The 17,991-nt window shown below is 51.8% G+C and overlaps 1 protein-coding gene across 2 annotated transcripts in view; it reads right to left on the bottom strand.

Moving 5' to 3' along the window:
• CAD (carbamoyl-phosphate synthetase 2, aspartate transcarbamylase, and dihydroorotase) overlaps positions 1-17,991 on the bottom strand; it is a 99,888-nt gene that overhangs the window by 37,073 nt on the left and 44,824 nt on the right. Inside the window, exons 24-41 of one of the 2 annotated variants that reach the window (XM_068279817.1) lie at positions 16,985-17,167; positions 15,898-16,002; positions 14,746-14,991; positions 14,588-14,669; positions 13,632-13,798; positions 13,332-13,496; positions 12,323-12,454; positions 12,043-12,244; positions 11,769-11,959; positions 10,598-10,738; positions 10,415-10,510; positions 9,772-9,916; positions 9,365-9,415; positions 6,443-6,490; positions 4,512-4,678; positions 3,607-3,681; positions 867-1,079; positions 599-724 (exon numbers count right to left, since the gene is read on the bottom strand). In XM_068279817.1, coding sequence (XP_068135918.1) covers positions 599-724; positions 867-1,079; positions 3,607-3,681; positions 4,512-4,678; positions 6,443-6,490; positions 9,365-9,415; positions 9,772-9,916; positions 10,415-10,510; positions 10,598-10,738; positions 11,769-11,959; positions 12,043-12,244; positions 12,323-12,454; positions 13,332-13,496; positions 13,632-13,798; positions 14,588-14,669; positions 14,746-14,991; positions 15,898-16,002; positions 16,985-17,167 — 2,535 coding nt within the window. The remainder of the gene's footprint in view (positions 1-598; positions 725-866; positions 1,080-3,606; positions 3,682-4,511; positions 4,679-6,442; positions 6,491-9,364; positions 9,416-9,771; positions 9,917-10,414; positions 10,511-10,597; positions 10,739-11,768; positions 11,960-12,042; positions 12,245-12,322; positions 12,455-13,331; positions 13,497-13,631; positions 13,799-14,587; positions 14,670-14,745; positions 14,992-15,897; positions 16,003-16,984; positions 17,168-17,991) is intronic. The other variant, XM_068279818.1, reaches the window with a different exon arrangement.

Raw genomic sequence — 17,991 nt, 5'->3', positions numbered from 1 at the left:
TGATGGGGTAAGCGGGAACTATGTTGTATATACCTGTCTAATCCCTATCTAATCTATTATGCAAATCTTTTATCTAGCTTCCTGTCCAGTGAATTATGGAAGGAGACAAGTCTCAGGGTTGCTGTCCTGAGACGTTCTGGGAAATCTGTTCAGCTGACACCAATCGTTACAGCAGCGTGGCAGGATGGAGTCAGAGTCACTTGTGATGGGGCCCCAGACATCCCATCGTTAGTTGTTACTACTATTCTGAACTTGGCTCCAGTGAGAATCATACTGACAGCTATTCACCATCTCTGGCAACTCGGCAAGTTTAGTCACAACAATCAGTCGTGGCCCCGAGGGCCAATATACATGCATCGCCTACGACTTCAGTCTGCTTCCTGAGATCAACCTAAGCTGGGGTGGTGTATAAAGGTCCATGTAGGTCAGGAAAATATCAACGGACTTCCCGCTGCAGATGACCTGAATTAATAGTAAATGTTAAACAATAGTTGAAGTCAAAGGCCCATGTACACTAGCCCTTATAAATATGGCCCCTAATATGGGGTTTCTTATAGGCTCTCTCCCACCCCCAGTGATGTCAGAGATAATAGCTCACAGTCATCCCGTTGACAGTGCCAAGCTCCTCCCGTATGGTGAAAATATCCAACAGGGCTTGGGTCGGATGCTCTCCTACACCATCTCCAGCATTGATGACAGGCTTGCGGCAGTGCTTAGCGGCGAGCTGCGGAGAGAAGAGACAGTGCAAATTAAGATCTATCAGAAAGAGAGGATTGTGGGTGAGAAGAACTATGAAAGGGGAAGAGGATGATGGGTGAGAAGAGCTATCAGAGAAGAAGAGGATGGATGAGAAGAGGAAGTCTTACCTCCACCGCTCCCGGTTCCGGGTGTCTCACCACCAACACGTCAGAGTAACAGCTCATCGTCTGCACAGAATCCACCAGGGACTCCCCCTTCTGAGAGGACGACGTGGTCTCTGAGAACGTCAGCACCGACCCACCCAGACGCTGCATGGCTGCCGCAAAAGAGCTGCTGGTCCGTGTGCTCGCCTCGAAGAACATGGAGGCCATAACCTTACCCTGGGGAGGAGGAGTCAGCAACCAGTCACCTTACATGTAGCCTCAAACAGACTTATTGCATCAAATAGAACAAGTGAGCCATCTGCTGGTGAGACTGGCAAAGCTCTGCTTGTATGAGAAAGCCTGCTTTTACTGCTGTGTTATAAAGAGAACTCCATGGAACTATAGGGGCTCATCAGTCAATTGGCCAGAAGAGACAACTTTCATGCGTGAGACTAAATCTGGCCACACACTACAAGATGTTTCAATAGATCAGACAGATTCAATATTAAACTTCAATCCTAACAAAAATCAATAGGTGTGTGCGGATTACCGACCAGGCGCCCCATAAAGATGTATTGCCTCTGTTCATGTAGTCCTTAAAGTGACCCAGAGATGGTACACCATCGCTAATTTATACCTACCTGGGGCTTCCTCCAGCCCAGTAAGCACCGCAGCCTCCCTCGCCGTCCTCTTCAGCCGCTCTGTTCTGCTGCTACGGCTCCCGGCAATCCGGTCAGTCGCCGACAGACGAAGACTTCTGCTCCCCGCCGCACTCCCATCCCCCCTGGAGCGCGGCGCAGAACGTTCCAGGGAATGGGATCGCAAAGAGGGGTGCACGTGCGGCTAAGCCACACATGCGCAGAAGCCTGGTGACTGCCCGGGCTTACCAGGAGTCATAGCAGCATAAGGGTGGCACGCGGAAGGACAGCAAGGGAGGCCACGGTACTTATGGGCCTGGAGGAAACCCCAGGTAAGCATAAATTAGTGCAAGTGAACCATCTGTGGTTCACTTTAAGTAAATCTTTCAGTTTGTAAACACCAAGATCTCGGCAGCAATGTTCTACTACAGAGATGAGAAGTTATACACGCAGGCACACACAGGGTTACTCCCCCTCCCCTTAGCTCAGAGCTATCAGACCCGAGCTGGGGGCTGGAATGTGATCTCTCCATACAGGAGCAGCTTGCTAGCAAGGGAAGATTGAAGAGTGCCAGCCAAGTACATCTGTAGGTAACTTGTCTTCCATAATAGCACCATCATTTGGACAATCTGCTCTGCTCAAAAGCCTCTGAGTTCTGTTTGTGATGTTCAGTTGGTTTTGATCATTGCTGAACTTAGCTTAAAAGGATACCTGAAGTGACGTGTGACATGATGAGCTAGACAGGGGTATGTACAGTGCCCGGCACACTAATAACTATGCTTTGTTCCTTTTTTCTTTCTCTGTCTGAAAGAGTTAAATATCAGGTATGTAAGTGGCTGGCTCAGTCCTGACTCAAACAGGAAGTGACTACAGTGTGACCCTCACTGATAAGATATTCCAACTACAAAACACTTTCCTAGCAGAAAATGGCTTCTGAGAGCAGGGAAGAGATAAAAAGGGTCAATAGTTTATAGATTTTAGTTCTGGCATACTTGAATAAATGTGTCATTGAGCAAAAACAATAAAACTGTAAAAACTTAAAAAGTAGATTTAAACATAAAATAAAACTGTGCAATATCTTAAAAAGTCATTTTTAGGAGAAGGAAGATAGATACAATTGTTGTTTTCTTAATTAGTTTATTTTCATTTCGGGTGTCCTTTAAAGGATCTCACGGGCTTGTGATGTAGGGAGCGCGCAGCCCAGCCAGCACAGTAGTGCCCGACTCCTCGACCTGGAAGAGGCTGCCAGATGGGGCATTTGGGCAGAGAGAACGGCTGGAGCGGTGGCCATCAGGACAGGTCACAGTTATGCCTGCTCCCCCCATTTCTCTAGCTTGATTCGCATCTGGCTGGTGTCAGACTGCAGATCGGCAGCAGGTCTCCGGGGGTTACTGCGTTCGTACGTGGCAATCCCCGCCTGGCCAAGCAGGACGCGCCGCTCACTTCCTGTGGCTGAAGCAATCGTATTCGCGGGAGCAGATTTCTAAAAATGAGCTTCCACGCACGACACGTAAAACTTGCAGGGGGTTTTCACACTGATGCACGCCGACATGGACTTACATGACTTACGGTCCGCCACACGTCGCTGGAGAACCGCGCGGTAATGTAGACCTGTCCTAGCATCGGTGATGCGGCGAAAATGTTACTCCTGTCGCACCGCATCAGTATGAGAGTTCCCATAGACTTTCATTGGCATGCAGTGCAAATACCGCACCGGCCTAGTGAGAAAGGCCCCTAAGGGGAACCTGAGAGGGTGCAGAGCCTGATTTATACTCAGCTGGGGCTTCCTCCGGGCCCATGAGGTGCGAGGTCTCCCTCACCGTCCACCAGATATCATCATCGGTAATCCAGCCGGCGTACTCTTCTGTGCAGTTCAGCCGAGCAGCCCCCCCCCCCCCCCTGGGAGCGTTCTGCACCTGCGGTAACGCAGGAGGGCGACTGACCTAGATCTAGTGAATGGAGCGGCCAGAGAGGGATCCCCCGCACCTCATGCGCCTGGAGGAAGCCCCAAGTATAAGTAATGCACAGTACCCTTTAATTTTATCACCCAAGTTGGTAAAAAAAAAAAATTGTCTACATATCAACGTGCTGCAGCTCCTGTGTGTGTACAATCATCGGCGACAGACCTTCAGCAGATCGATGTTGCGCTCCTTCTGCACCAGCATGCGAAGGGTGTGAGCCACATTAAACAGGTGAGACATCTGCGGAGACACAAAGCACCGGGGGTCACCAGGAGGAAGGAATCCACAGCAATCACCACACCCGGCAATCGCCATACACGGCAATCCCCACACCCGCCACCCGCGGCAATCCCTACACCCGGCAGCCACCACACCCGGCAATCGCCACACCCGGCAGCCCCCTTACACGGCAATTCCCACACCCGGCAGCCACCAAATACGGCAATCCCCACACCAAGCAGCCACCAAATACGGCAATCCCCACACCCGGCAGCCACCAAATGCGGCAATCACCGCACCTGGCAGGCGACGGCAATCCCCACACCGGGCAGCCACCAAATACGGCAATGCCCACACCAAGCAGCCACCAAATACAGCAATCACCGCACATGGCAGGCCATGGCAATCCTCACACCCGGCAGCCACCTTACATGGCTATCACCACACCAAGCAGCCACCAAATACGGCAATCCCCACACCAAGCAGCCACCAAATACGGCAATCCCCACACCAAGCAGCCACCAAATACGGCAATCCCCACACCAAGCAGCCACCAAATACGGCAATCCCCACACCAAGCAGCCACCAAATACGGCAATCCCCACACCAAGCAGCCACCAAATACGGCAATCCCCACACCAAGCAGCCACCAAATACGGCAATCCCCACACCAAGCAGCCACCAAATACGGCAATCCCCACACCAAACTGCCAGCAAATACGGCAATCACCGCACCCGGCAGCCCATGGCAATCCTCACACCACACCCCGTGACCACAATACACCACTACCCTGTCCTAGATGCATACCGGCACCCTGCTACCCTCACATACCTCCGGCCACAGGACTCACCTGGTCCTTGGAGAACTGTTTGACAGAAAGGATGTGCTGTCCAATCAGAGGATGGAGGAGGGGCGAGGTCTGTGCATGCGGGATGCTGGGCATAGCCATGTTCTGTGGGGACATCATCCGGGGGATGGGCGGGGGGTAGGAATAACCGTCCTGGAGGGGAGGGAGATCTGCAAATAGAGCAGGACAGTCACTTCCTGTACCTGACACACTATACAGACGACATTCCCCACCCAGGTCCCATCTATGCCCCTCCCCATCTGATCCCCTCCTCCACATCTACACCCCTCCCCCACATCTACACCCCTCCCCCACAGCTACACCCCTCCCCCATCCACTCCTGCACTCCTCCCCTTCTACACCCCTCCATCCACTCCCCTGCAGAACTTCTCCACGCCCTTCTTGCACCCCTCTACCCTCCACTACCCTTCTACACCGCTCTCCATCCTCTCTCTTCTTGCACCCCATCCGCTCTGTCATGGATGAACTGTGAAAAAACGCAATTGCAATCGGTTTTCTGCACCGATCGTGATTAATGGTACAATTCCAATTGTATGAGGAGTCCTAGAGCCTTGGGGTCTGCCTTTTTTGTAGCTGATAAAGCTTTATTTTCATGACATCACTTTTGTCTCTGACCGGGCCAATGTTTGTATTCAATTAACCGGTTCAAAAGAATCTGGTTTCTCAGCTAGGTGTGACGGTAACATTTGGCCTACACTGCTCCTGAAGTCAGGAAATTCACAGCAGGGGGCCTATCCAGGATTTCTCAGGCATTCTAAGTGCCATTCTAAGAGTATTGGGAATAAATGATTTTCGTGCCTTGTAAAGGATGCCGTACATCTGATAGGTATGGAAATGATATCATTTTATTGGTCAGGATCCGCTGAGTATTTTAATATTAAATTTATGCTGCTGGCATTCCCAGCCACCGAGTTATTCAACATCTGACACTCCCCACGTTTTATATCCTAAGAATTGTCATATTCTGAGGATTGTGAATTTGTGATTGTTATTTGTGTGATCTGAAATATGGAAATGTCATATTTTGCTGGGCCTAAACTTCCCACCCAAAAGGCTAATAACAGCCAGTCCAGCCCAGGGGCTGACCCTGAGATCCCGCCCCCAAAATGTGTTCATTCAAAAGGACTCAGCTGGAACTCCACCCCAGTCCTCCATCTTCCCACCGTCATGTTCACATGCTGCTAGCTGAGGACCGAGCTAGCGGCCATCTTGTATGAACTATGAGCCGGAACAAAGAACTTTCCATGTGCTCCGATTTTCACAAAGGGACAGATTTCATCTGAACTTGAGTATTCGCTTATTTTCTTTCCTTTTATTTTTACACTGGGTTACTTTTCTCTTTAATCATTATTTTTAATGATTTTCTGTGTATATTATTTATATTGCATTTATAAATAAAAGACTTCTAAAGTCATTAATTTCTCAGCCACACACAACTAACCCTAGCTCTCTGAAGAGTCGCTACTACTGTCCGTATAGCCAGATTAGTGTATTTTAACCATTTTTTTGTTATTCACAGGTATTAGAATCAGTGACCTTAGGTCCTCTGTCCTTTACAGAGGTGGTGGCAGCTTTGTACCCTGAAATAGTGTGTAATCCGTGTTACTGTAGCTCGCAAGCTCCCTTTTAGCCTGTCTGTGGCCAAATTCCAGCTGTTTCAGCTCATCGATTGCATCCAAGAGGTTGGACAGTCCAGTCTGTGGCTTGAAATACATTGGAAGGCTTTGAGCGGTCCGGCCACTTGGGGGCCTGTGATCTTCTCCCTTCCTGCACCCCTTCCCCATCTGCTCTCCTCTGCTATCTACTCCCTTCCTGCACTTCTACTCCATCCACTCCCCTCCTACACCACTCCCCTTCCACATTTGCTCCCTAACTGCACCGCTCCCCCCAATATAAACAGGAGACATGATGACCTGTGTCTGATGGTTTCTTGCTAGTTCTGTCCTTCAGCTGCTCCTCCGCTGTGAAGAGAGAAGACACGGCTCAGTGACTACACGTTACATGCATGAACACACGAGAACGTGGGGGAGAGAACAGCAAGGCTCTGCACTGAAGTCCACAGGAGGTGGATGGGAGATGCCCAGTACTGTCCTGACCAGTCCCACCCCAGGCTTCTGCCCAGTGTCTAATCACAAGACTGGGGCCAGGAGAGGAGGTGCCCAGTACTGTCCTGACCAGTCCTGTCCCAGGCTACTGCCTTCCTGGGCTTCTGAATATATCGTCCACAATATGCTATGGTAGCAAGGTGGAATACCAAGATATGCTGGAGGGCAAGATTCAAAGTAACCCCCAAATCCCACAGAACATTCTGGAGCAGAAGCTCAGGGGTGGGTTCTGGTCAGCAAGTACTCAGTGCTTTGAGGCTGCTCCGCAGGGGTGGAGTCTAATCAGAACCTGCAGTAAATATCAAACCATGCACCAATGGCAGAGCTTAGCAAATTCTAATCACCCAGTGAGTATAAGAGATATCAGGCAAGACTGGATACATTCAACGGCACAAACTGACCCCCTCGCCACCCCGTGTCTGCTTACTAATGACAGATCTTGTCCTTCAAGGATCCAAAAATGATAAAGGATGGATCTGCAATAGCTTTTACAACAAAATTCATTGTGTCAATGTATAAATTGCTGACTCAACGTCTTCACTCCAACGCCACAATTTACCTTGAAAAAGTAGAGAATCACGGAGGGGAAACTAGTGAAAGCGAGGCCCTCTCTATGTGCCGCTGAATCTGACCAGCCTGCCTTGTAAGCTTCCTCTAGCTCAGTAACCAATCAGAAGGAATCAGAGGTAAGATTGTGAGAGTGGGGCACGCACCGGGCCCGCAGGGGCGGAGTCACGGCAGGGGAAAGATGGCCGCCCTTAAGACAACCTCCCGATTAGGTGACATGCCTGGAGGTGGGGACAGGAAAAATTCATAAACAAGCAGAAGAAGAAAGGGTATAATCAGCATGGCAGCCATTCCCCCCCCCCCCCCCCCCCCAACCCTGAGCAGCGGCCGGGACCACAGTGGAGGGATAATCAGCATGGCAGCCATTTCCCTAGACGTGACTCCTCCCCTGAGCAGCGGCCGGGACCACAGTGGAGGGATAATCAGCATGGCAGCCATTTCCCCAGATGTGACCCCACCCCTGAGCAGCGGCCGGGACCACAGTGGAGGGATAATCAGCATGGCAGCCATTTCCCCAGATGTGACCCCACCCCTGAGCAGCGGCCGGGACCACAGTGGAGGGATAATCAGCATGGCAGCCATTTCCCCAGACGTGACTCCTCCCCTGAGCAGCGGCCAGGACCACAGTGGAGGGATAATCAGCATGGCAGCCATTCCCCCCCCCCCCCCCCCCCCCCAACCCTGAGCAGCGGCCGGGACCACAGTGGAGGGATAATCAGCATGGCAGCCATTTCCCCAGACGTGACTCCTCCCCTGAGCAGCGGCCAGGACCACAGTGGAGGGATAATCAGCATGGCAGCCATTCCCCCCCCCCCCCCCCCCAACCCTGAGCAGCGGCCGGGACCACAGTGGAGGGATAATCAGCATGGCAGCCATTTCCCCAGACATGACCCCTCCCCTGAGCAGCGGCCGGGACCACAGTGGAGGGATAATCAGCATGGCAGCCATTTCCCCAGACGTGACTCCTCCCCTGAGCAGCGGCCAGGACCACAGTGGAGGGATAATCAGCATGGCAGCCATTCCCCCCCCCCCCAACCCTGAGCAGCGGCCGGGACCACAGTGGAGGGATAATCAGCATGGCAGCCATTTCCCCAGATGTGACCCCACCCCTGAGCAGCGGCCGGGACTACAGTGGAGGGATAATCAGCATGGCAGCCATTTCCCCAGACGTGACCCCCTCCCCTGAGCAGCGGCCAGGACCACAGTGGAGGGATAATCAGCATGGCAGCCATTTCCCCAGATGTGACCCCACCCCTGAGCAGCGGCCGGGACTACAGTGGAGGGATAATCAGCATGGCAGCCATTTCCCCAGACGTGACCCCTCCCCTGAGCAGCGGCCGGGACCACAGTGGAGGGATAATCAGCATAGCACCCATTTCCCTAGACGTGACTCCTCCCCTGAGCAGCGGCCGGGACTACAGTGGAGGGATAATCAGCATGGCAGCCATTTCCCCAGACGTGACCCCTCCCCTGAGCAGCGGCCGGGACCACAGTGGAGGGATAATCAGCATGGCGGCGGCCATTTCCCCAGACGTGACTCCCTCCCCTGAGCAGCGGCCAGGACTACAGTGGAGGGATAATCAGAATGGCGGCCATTTCCCCAGACGTGACCCCTCCCCTGAGTAGCGGCCAGGACTACAGTGGAGGGATAATCAGCATAGCACCCATTTCCCTAGACGTGACTCCTCCCCTGAGCAGCGGCCGGGACTACAGTGGAGGGATAATCAGCATGGCAGCCATTTCCCCAGACGTGACCCCTCCCCTGAGCAGCGGCCGGGACCACAGTGGAGGGATAATCAGCATGGCGGCGGCCATTTCCCCAGACGTGACTCCCTCCCCTGAGTAGCGGCCAGGACTACAGTGGAGGGATAATCAGAATGGCGGCCATTTCCCCAGACGTGACCCTTCCCCTGAGCAGCGGCCAGGACTACAGTGGAGGGATAATCAGCATAGCACCCATTTCCCCAGACGTGACTCCTCCCCTGAGCAGAGGCCGCTGGTAAAGAAGAGTACTGATTGGTTGTGCAGAATTTTCTCAGCCATTTTTTGCATTCATTTGTGGGATCATATGACAGAGACAGACATTGGAGTAGGCAGCTCCGGCCGATGCCGCTAGATCAATCTCACAGACCCAGGAAGTGATTAGAGCACACTGAACATTACCGATGGTCTCGGAGTTCCCTCGGTATGGCGACACGGACGCCTTCCTGGACACTGCACACCACAAGGAAGAGTTAGACGGAGCACAGCGCCCCCTAGCACTGAGCCACATGCACAACAACAAGTAAGACAATGGGTGGAGTCACACTATACAATCTGTACATTAGTGATATATAGGCAGATCAAACAACGCCCATGTAAGTTCTTTATACTGAAACACTCCAGGAGTCAGCAGTCTCAGAAGTGCCGACTCGCTGACCTGTCAGCTTCCCCGCTATCGTATGATATGAGCCGGGTAGGGTGGCAATGGGCAACAATGTGTAATATATGGCTCGCACATCACCTACAGTCATCATCCATTACTACCCCTCCCCCACATCTCCCCCCATGGCAGACACCAGTCACCTCACCTGGCAGGCCGGGGTCAGACGAGCGATGGATTCTCGGTGGGAGATGAAAGCGGGCGTCGCCGCTGGGCGTGGCCCTCCGTGGGCTGGGGGCGCGGCTGCGTACTGTCTCACTCTGCACAGTGACGTGGCGATGGCGTTCCGGGGTCTGGAGTAATAAAGCGACAAACGGCGTATTATACTGACATACACAGGAAGATAAACCCTGGGGGCGAATAAATTCATGAAAGACACAGCTATGCTGCCATCAGCCAACAAAACAGGTCAAACAAGAGGGAGGAGATTCCCGGACATAGAAAGTGTCAAATATTTCACATAACTCTCCTCCTCCGGTGGCTGTAGTGGCTGGATGGTGTAATGGTTAAGGTCTCTGCCTCTGACACAGGAGACCAGGGTTCGAATCTCGGCTCTGCCTGTTCAGTAAGCCAGCACCTATTCAGTAGGAGACCTTAGGCAAGTCTCCCTAACACTGCTACTGCCTATAGAGCATCCCCTAGTGGCTGCAGCTCTGGCGCTTTGAGTCCGCCAGGAGAAAAGCGCAATATAAATGTTATTTGTCTTGTCTTGAAGACGTCTGAATAAATAAATTATACTTTTCTAACTTCCTTGTAAGCCTCTCCACATCCATCCACATCACCAGACTTACCTTTATAACCTCTTTGTTCTGTGGGGAGACGGACTGAGTGGTCAGCGGCGGCACCCACTTCCTGACATCCTGACCGTAGCCAGCCGCCACCAGGACCTGTAGAGGACATCACCCAAGAGGTGATCAGAGGAACCCCAACATCTACACAACGTAGACACACCTCCCGGGTATGGGGGTACATACCTGGCCATCAATGTACGCCACCTCACCCCGCAGCACCACCCTGCGCACCGCTCCCTTCAGCCTCATCCCTTCAAACGGAGTCCACTTAGACTTGGTGAACTGCATGAAGCATGGGACTGTCCACTCATGTTCCAGGTCCACCTGTGAAGAGATGGGACAGTTACTGAGAGAGCTCGGAGAGGAGGCCAGGAGAAGACAGGAAGAGGATTTGGGGGGGGGGGGGGGATAAGGAAGAAGAAAAGTGAGATTATGAAAGAGGACGACTGAAAGAACAGAACTTTCATAAGATGGCAAGATAATTCTGGGTGAGAAGAACCAAAAGAGATAAGAAGATTCTGAGACAGGAGGACAGATGAGGATAACGGGAGAGCAGGACAAGAAAAGGATTCAGGGAAAGAACAAGAAAAGGTTAATGGGAGATCAGATAGGAAGAAACTATAGAACTACTGGAGAGCAGGACAGGAAGAGCATGACTGGAAAGTAGGACAAGAAGAGGAGGAGTCTGGGAGAGCAGCACAGGAAGAGGCGAGAGGAGGAGGAGTCGTCTGGGAGAGCAGTACAGGAAGAGGCGAGAGGAGGGAGATTCTGGGAGAGCAGTACAGGAAGAGGTGAGAGGAGGAGGAGTCTGGGAGAGCAGCACAGGAAGAGGTGAGAGGAGGAGGAGTCTGGGAGAGCAGTACAGGAAGAGGTGAGAGGAGGAGGAGGAGTCTGGGAGAGCAGCACAGGAAGAGGCGAGAGGAGGAGGAGTCTGGGAGAGCAGCACAGGAAGAGGCGAGAGGAGGGGGATTCTGGGAGAGCAGCACAGGAAGAGGCGAGAGGAGGAGGAGTCTGGGAGAGCAGCACAGGAAGAGGTGAGAGGAGGAGGAGTCTGGGAGAGCAGCACAGGAAGAGGTGAGAGGAGGAGGATTCTGGGAGAGCAGCACAGGAAGAGGTGAGAGGAGGAGGAGTCTGGGAGAGCGGGTTTCTGGGAGAGCAGCACAGGAAGAGGTGAGAGGAGGAGGAGTCTGGGAGAGCAGCACAGGAAGAGGTGAGAGGGGGATTCTGGGAGAGCAGCACAGGAAGAGGTGAGAAGAGGGGGATTATGGGAATGTGGCACCACAGACAAGGAATTGTGGCAGTGAAGCAGGCAAGGTAATGGTGGGATTCTCAGAGCTATAATCCTTCTTCTCACCTCCACATAGGTGTTCTCCTGGGCGGGCAGTGAAAAGATTTTCCGAGGGTTGTCATAGAGGCGTTTGATGATGTCATCTATAGTAAGCCGTCCCTCACTAAGCGCTGTGAGCAGTAAGGGCAGCATAGTCTCCAGGCCAGGGTACCCCGGGGGAGGGTTGGGCCCTTCCTTCTCCTCCAGAGAATGTGGGGCTGAAGAGAGAATTTCATGACTGAGTACCTAATACAGCTAAAGCCATTCAACCCCATAAAACCTTCGCACATGGGATAATTACCGTGATCCGTGGCAAAGCAATCAATGATGTCCAGGTTGTCCCACAAGGCCTCCATATCCTCCTTGGTCCCCAGCATCGGACGTACCTGTCCCTTCTTTTGACCCAGTCGGTCCAGGTCATCCAGACAGAGGAACAGGTGATGAGGAGCCACCTCGCAGGTCACTTTGATTCCCTTTTGCTTAGCAGCCTTTATGATAAGAATCTGAGAGGACAACATTATCAGAGAAGTTCTTACGGTTCAGGAACAGAGAGCATCAGGTGCAGCAGTCGGTGGACTCACCTCTTCCTTCTTCGCCACATGGCAGATGTGCACTGAACGCTTGTACAACTGAGCCACCATCAAGATGGCCGCCACCGTCTGGTTCTCTGCATGAGCAACGATCGGCAAGTGAGCCGGCCAGTTCTCAAAATGCTGAAACAAAGAAAGAAATTACACTCATATGATCTACAACCCAACAAATTTAAAGAGCAATCCACCAAGAACATGGAGACAGAGACTCAGAATCCATAAACCCAGAATAGGTAGAAAATGATTCAGAACCCATCTATGAAGAACATGGAGACAGAGACTCAGAATCCATAAACCAAGAACATGGAGAGGGACACTAAATCAATCTACTGAGATCATGGAGACTGGGACACTGAACCAATTAATTCACGATAAGTCCCTAGAACCCATCAACCGAGAACAAGGTGGAAGAGAACCAAAACCCATCCACTAGTAAGGAGAAAAGGACCCTACAACTCAAATAGCAAAAATAGGAAGGAAAGGACCCAGAACCCATCCACCAAGAATGGGGAGGTAAGGACCCAGAACCCATCTACCAAGAATGGGGAGGAAAGGACCCAGAACCCATCTACCAAGAATGGTGAGGAAAGGACCCAGAACCCATCTACCAAGAATGGTGAGGAAAGGACCCAGAACCCATCTACCAAGAATGGTGAGGAAAGGACCCAGAACCCATCTACCAAGAATGGTGAGGAAAGGACCCAGAACCCATCTACCAAGAATGGTGAGGAAAGGACCCAGAACCAATCTACCAAGAATGGTGAGGAAAGGACCCAGAACCCATCTACCAAGAATGGTGAGGAAAGGACCCAGAACCCTTCTACCAAGAATGGTGAGGAAAGGACCCAGAAACAACCCACCAAGAACATGAAACCCTTATAGTAATAAAATCACAGAACATTTGAAGTCAACCATGCTTACATAAGACAGTACTTTGCAAGAAATGGAAAATAATCACTTGGACAATGTCTCGACACGACGATGGAACAGTGGCACTCACCTCCATCCACATTGACACGTTGTCCATCTTCAGTTTAGAGTAGGTGTCATTCAGATACATCTTCAGTCCAGCTGCTGAGCTGGCAATGGAGGAGAGGGAACTGGCATTCTTGGAGGAAGCCCCCAGAAACAAGGCGAAGTCACAGCGAGCCCCAGCTTCTGCCAACTTAGAAGGACAGAGTGTTAGGAGTGTTAGGAGACTGCTTCATGACAGAGGAGAATAACCTCCATGAAAACTCAACAGCCATAGGATAAACTGAGCAAATATTATCTGGCCACAACACTGCCATATTGCACCTACCTTCTGTGTCAAGGCAAATGTGCTGGCATCTGTAATGGCAGGATTGGTATTCGGCATGGCACACACCATGGTAACACCACCCGCCAGTGCCGCAGCCGTGCCAGAGGAGAAGTCTTCCTTGTGGGTGCCTCCAGGTTCCCGGAGATGGACATGGACATCGATGAGGCCTGAGGAGGAAGCAGAGGTCAGGACTGGCATGTACAGGAATCATGGAGGCCAGCATTGCTGACTCGTACTACCCTTCAGAACACACACTGGCTATATGACTACAGATGATCACTGAGATCAGACACCGGTGAATGGGGTCCACAATGACCTCAGTCTCCTGCCCCTGTTACAGGCTGCCTTTACAAACAGGATGGATTGTTTCATTTTCACTAACAGTATTCAGAGTCACCCAACAAACCATTAGAAACGGAAACTGAACTGATCTTTCAGAAAAACAATCAAATCGCTATAGGCATTTCATATGAAAATACTGGCCTCTGCTTTTAAATATTCCACCCTCGACACCTGCTGTGTCCTTCAATTCCTTACCGAGTCTGCTGTGCCATCTAGTGTCCAATCCCATGCAGCTCATAACAGACCCCAATATGTGTGACCATAGCCACAGGTCCTTCAGCACCAGTCAGAGGACGTCACTATGTTTCACCAGACCCAGAGAGCACACCACTATGCAACACCAGACCCAGAGAGGACACCACTATGCACCACCAGACCCAGAGAGCACACCACTATGCAACACCAGACCCAGAGAGGACACCACTATGCACCACCAGACCCAGAGAGGACACCACTATGCACCACCAGACCCAGAGATCCTGCAGCCCCAGCAGCCCCCCCCCCCCCTCCCCATGTATCCCCAGAGATCCTCCAGCACCGATCCCAGCAGACCCGGCTATCTATCACGATGCAGGCCAGACCACATTAGGACTCTGAAGTCCCCGGATTGTCACCTGGCAGTCGGATGAGCTTCTGGGAGGTCATACAGTCTATATGGGTCTTCACTGGAGGAGCAGCTCCGATCTGATGCAAAGCCTGGAACACAAAGCCTGAAATGAGCATAAACTCTACACACAACACAAGCACATCGGATGACCTCCTCCCACCTCACCTCCACAAACAGCTTGGTGCACTTAATGTCAATGATGAGGGGAACAGAGTAATCCACGGCCAGACGGCGAGTGCGGTAACCACTGGTGACAAAGGAGGACAGTCGCCGTCCACCAGAGTTTCTCATGGACAGATTGATGACCAAGTCAAAGTGGTTCTCTGAGAGATGGTCCATGATGCTCCTGTGCTTCTCCTTCAGGGCTCCATCACAATCCGGATCCTCCAAGACCCAATCCATAGCCTTAATCTACGAGACACACCAGAGTCATGATAGACCACACTGACAGCCAAGGACCTCACGTGTGGCCAGCAGAGAGCACTGACAGCCAAGGACTTCGTGTGTGGCCAGAAGTGAGCTGGGGCCCAGTCCCTACACACTTCCCAGGGGCCCAGTCCCTCCCACACTTCCCAGAACCCTCCCACACTTCCCAGAACCCTCCCACACTTCCCAGTCCCTCCACACTTCCCAGTCCCTCCACACTTCCCAGTCCCTCCACACTTCCCAGTCCCTCCACACTTCCCAGGGGCCCAGTCCCTCCACACTTCCCTGGGGCCCAAGTCCATCCATACTTCCCTGGGGCCCAAGTCCATCCATACTTCCCTGGGGGCCAAGTCCATCCATACTTCCCTGGGGCCCAAGTCCATCCATACTTCCCTGGGGCCCAAGTCCATCCATACTTCCCTGGGGCCCAAGTCCATCCATACTTCCCTGGGGCCCAAGTCCATCCATACTTCCCTGGGGCCCAAGTCCATCCATACTTCCCTGGGGCCCAAGTCCATCCATACTTCCCTGGGGCCCAAGTCCATCCATACTTCCCTGGGGTCAGTCCAGCCATACTTCCCAGGGGCCTAGTCCCTCTCATACTTCCCTGTGGCCCAAGTCCATCCATACTTCCCTGGGGTCAGTCCCGCCATACTTCCCAGGGGCCCAGTCCCTCCCATACTTTCCAGAGGCCCATTCCCTCCCACATTTCCCCAGGGCCCATTCCCTCCCATACTTCCTTGGGACCCTTGGGGCTTCCTGACACTGGGCTGAAGGCTGGTTCATCTTCTAGCACCACAATCAGTAAGACAATGGGCAATTGGTTTACCCTTCACAGGAACTAGTAAAACAGCCAAGTGTATGAGCAGGGAGAGAGGAAGGAGGGATCACCTTGATTCCGTGTTCTGTATAGAAGTCGGCGGTGCCCAGGCTGGCACATAGGCTGTACCCGAGGCTCTCCAGGGCCCGCACGGTGGGCAGAAGCTCGCTCTTGTTCTGTGTGGGAGAATAACACGCTACAATCAGGCACCTTCTCTGCAGAGACACCTACAGGAGATGTAACCCAATCTTTTACTTCCTCTTCCCCCGAGATGGTCAGCGAGATACTAGGAATGTCAGCTTGCATGCCAATATCATGCAAATTGTGTACCGTCTGGAGAAGGGCCAATCAGAATGGACAGGAAGTTTATTTGATAAAATGTATCTGGTTGACCAACCCTACGTAACAATCCAGAATGGATGAACCTAACTTAGGAATACAACAGACTCTATAAAACGGTGATCAGACTTGCAAAACTGAGAGCTGAAAAACAAGTGGCTGGTGACAAAGTTGCATCAAAAAAGGTTTTACAAACATCAATTGTGAAAGTAAGAAGATTGAGAGTATAGGACTCTCAGTCAGGGAACTTAACTGTGGAGGACCGAGCTAAAGCTGAGATATTAAATACATGCTTTGCCTCTGTCTTCACCAAGGGGATGCCCTTGTCCCATGATACAGCCCTGGGGAGGTTCCCAATCTACCTCATTCAGCGTATATTGCCTAACACAGGAAGGTGTGCAGGCACAATTGAATAAGCTTAAGATGGACAAGACACCTGGCCCAGATGGCATCCACCCCCGGGTATTAAAGGTAGTCGAGTTCAGTTATCGATAAGCCACTTTATCTTATTTTCTGTGATTCCCTTTCAAGTGGGTCAGTTCCTTATGACTGGCTGATGTTTTCCACTTATTCAAGAAGGGGGGGGGGGGGGGGAATATCAGAAACTATAGACCAGTAAGCTTAACATCAGTTATGTGTAAATTGAAAGTATCGAGGAGACGCTATACAAAATGATGTAGCACAGAATAATCATATTCCAGTTAGACAGCATGGTTTCACTAAGGACAGGTCCTGTCTCACCAACATGTCCCACTTCTCTAACCTTGTAGATCGCAATGAGGCCCCCCCCCCACCCACCTTCCGTGTCCCACCTCTCACCTTATAACTTCCGATGGTCAGCAGGATGTTATTCTGAGGAATCTTGAAGCCAGTGCTAAGCATGGCCTTCAGGTAGGCCTCACAACGGCTCTCTCCAAAGCAGGCTACCTCTCCTGTGCTGGTCATCTCCACCCCGAGGACCACGTCTGCTCCAGCAAGGCGAGAGAAGGAAAACTGAGGGACCTGGAAACAGAAGATGGGTTACCGGTGATGGACAAATACTAGGAGCCCACAACAAAATGGCAGCCTGTACCAGATACTTTGGAGCCATCACTTCTACCACATGCCCCTGAACGTGATAGATCTTCGTCCATGAAAGAAAAATGCAGAAATTATAATGACCGTTGTGTGAGGTCCTGGGATATGGCCTGGTGTCTAAACCGGTCAGTACATCCGAATAGATATTGAGTCATGCATGTTGGCAGAGGTCATCAATAAGCATGTAGGAACTGGTTGGCTGGCCAGGGGGTCCAGGAGAAAAATGTTGGAAAGTAGATGGGGGTTAATCCTGGAGGCAAGGATGCATGCAGCTAGCCACGAGTCTAACAAGCTGGTTTGGAAAACGGTCATGTGTGCTGGAGGAAGGGTTAGTGAGCAGGATTGGTCATGTGTGCTGGACGAAGGGTTAGTGAGCAGGATTGGTCATGTGTGCTGGACGAAGGGTTAGTGAGCAGGATTGGTCATGTGTGCTGGAAAAAGGGTTAGTGTACAGCTGGTCATATGTCCTAAGGGAAGGGTTAGTGAGCAGGATTGGTCATGTGTCCTGGAGGAAGGGTTAGTGTATGATCGGTCACAGGTCCTGGAAGAAGGGTAAGTGTACAGCTGGTCATATGTCCTGGAGGGTTAGTGTAGTGTACGACTGGTCACATCCTGGAGGAAGGGTTGACGTCTGGCTGGTCACATCCTGAAAGAAAGGTTGGTCTCCTGGATGCAGATGATCCGCTGAACAGGTAGTCCTTTGAGTCTCCCTGAATTTGTGCTTTTTAGAAGGAATAATATAGAACAAA

The sequence above is a fragment of the Hyperolius riggenbachi genome, chromosome 4 (genome assembly GCF_040937935.1).
Source record: "Hyperolius riggenbachi isolate aHypRig1 chromosome 4, aHypRig1.pri, whole genome shotgun sequence".
Lineage (NCBI taxonomy): Eukaryota > Metazoa > Chordata > Amphibia > Anura > Hyperoliidae > Hyperolius > Hyperolius riggenbachi.
This window is presented reverse-complemented; position numbering and strand designations above follow the sequence as displayed.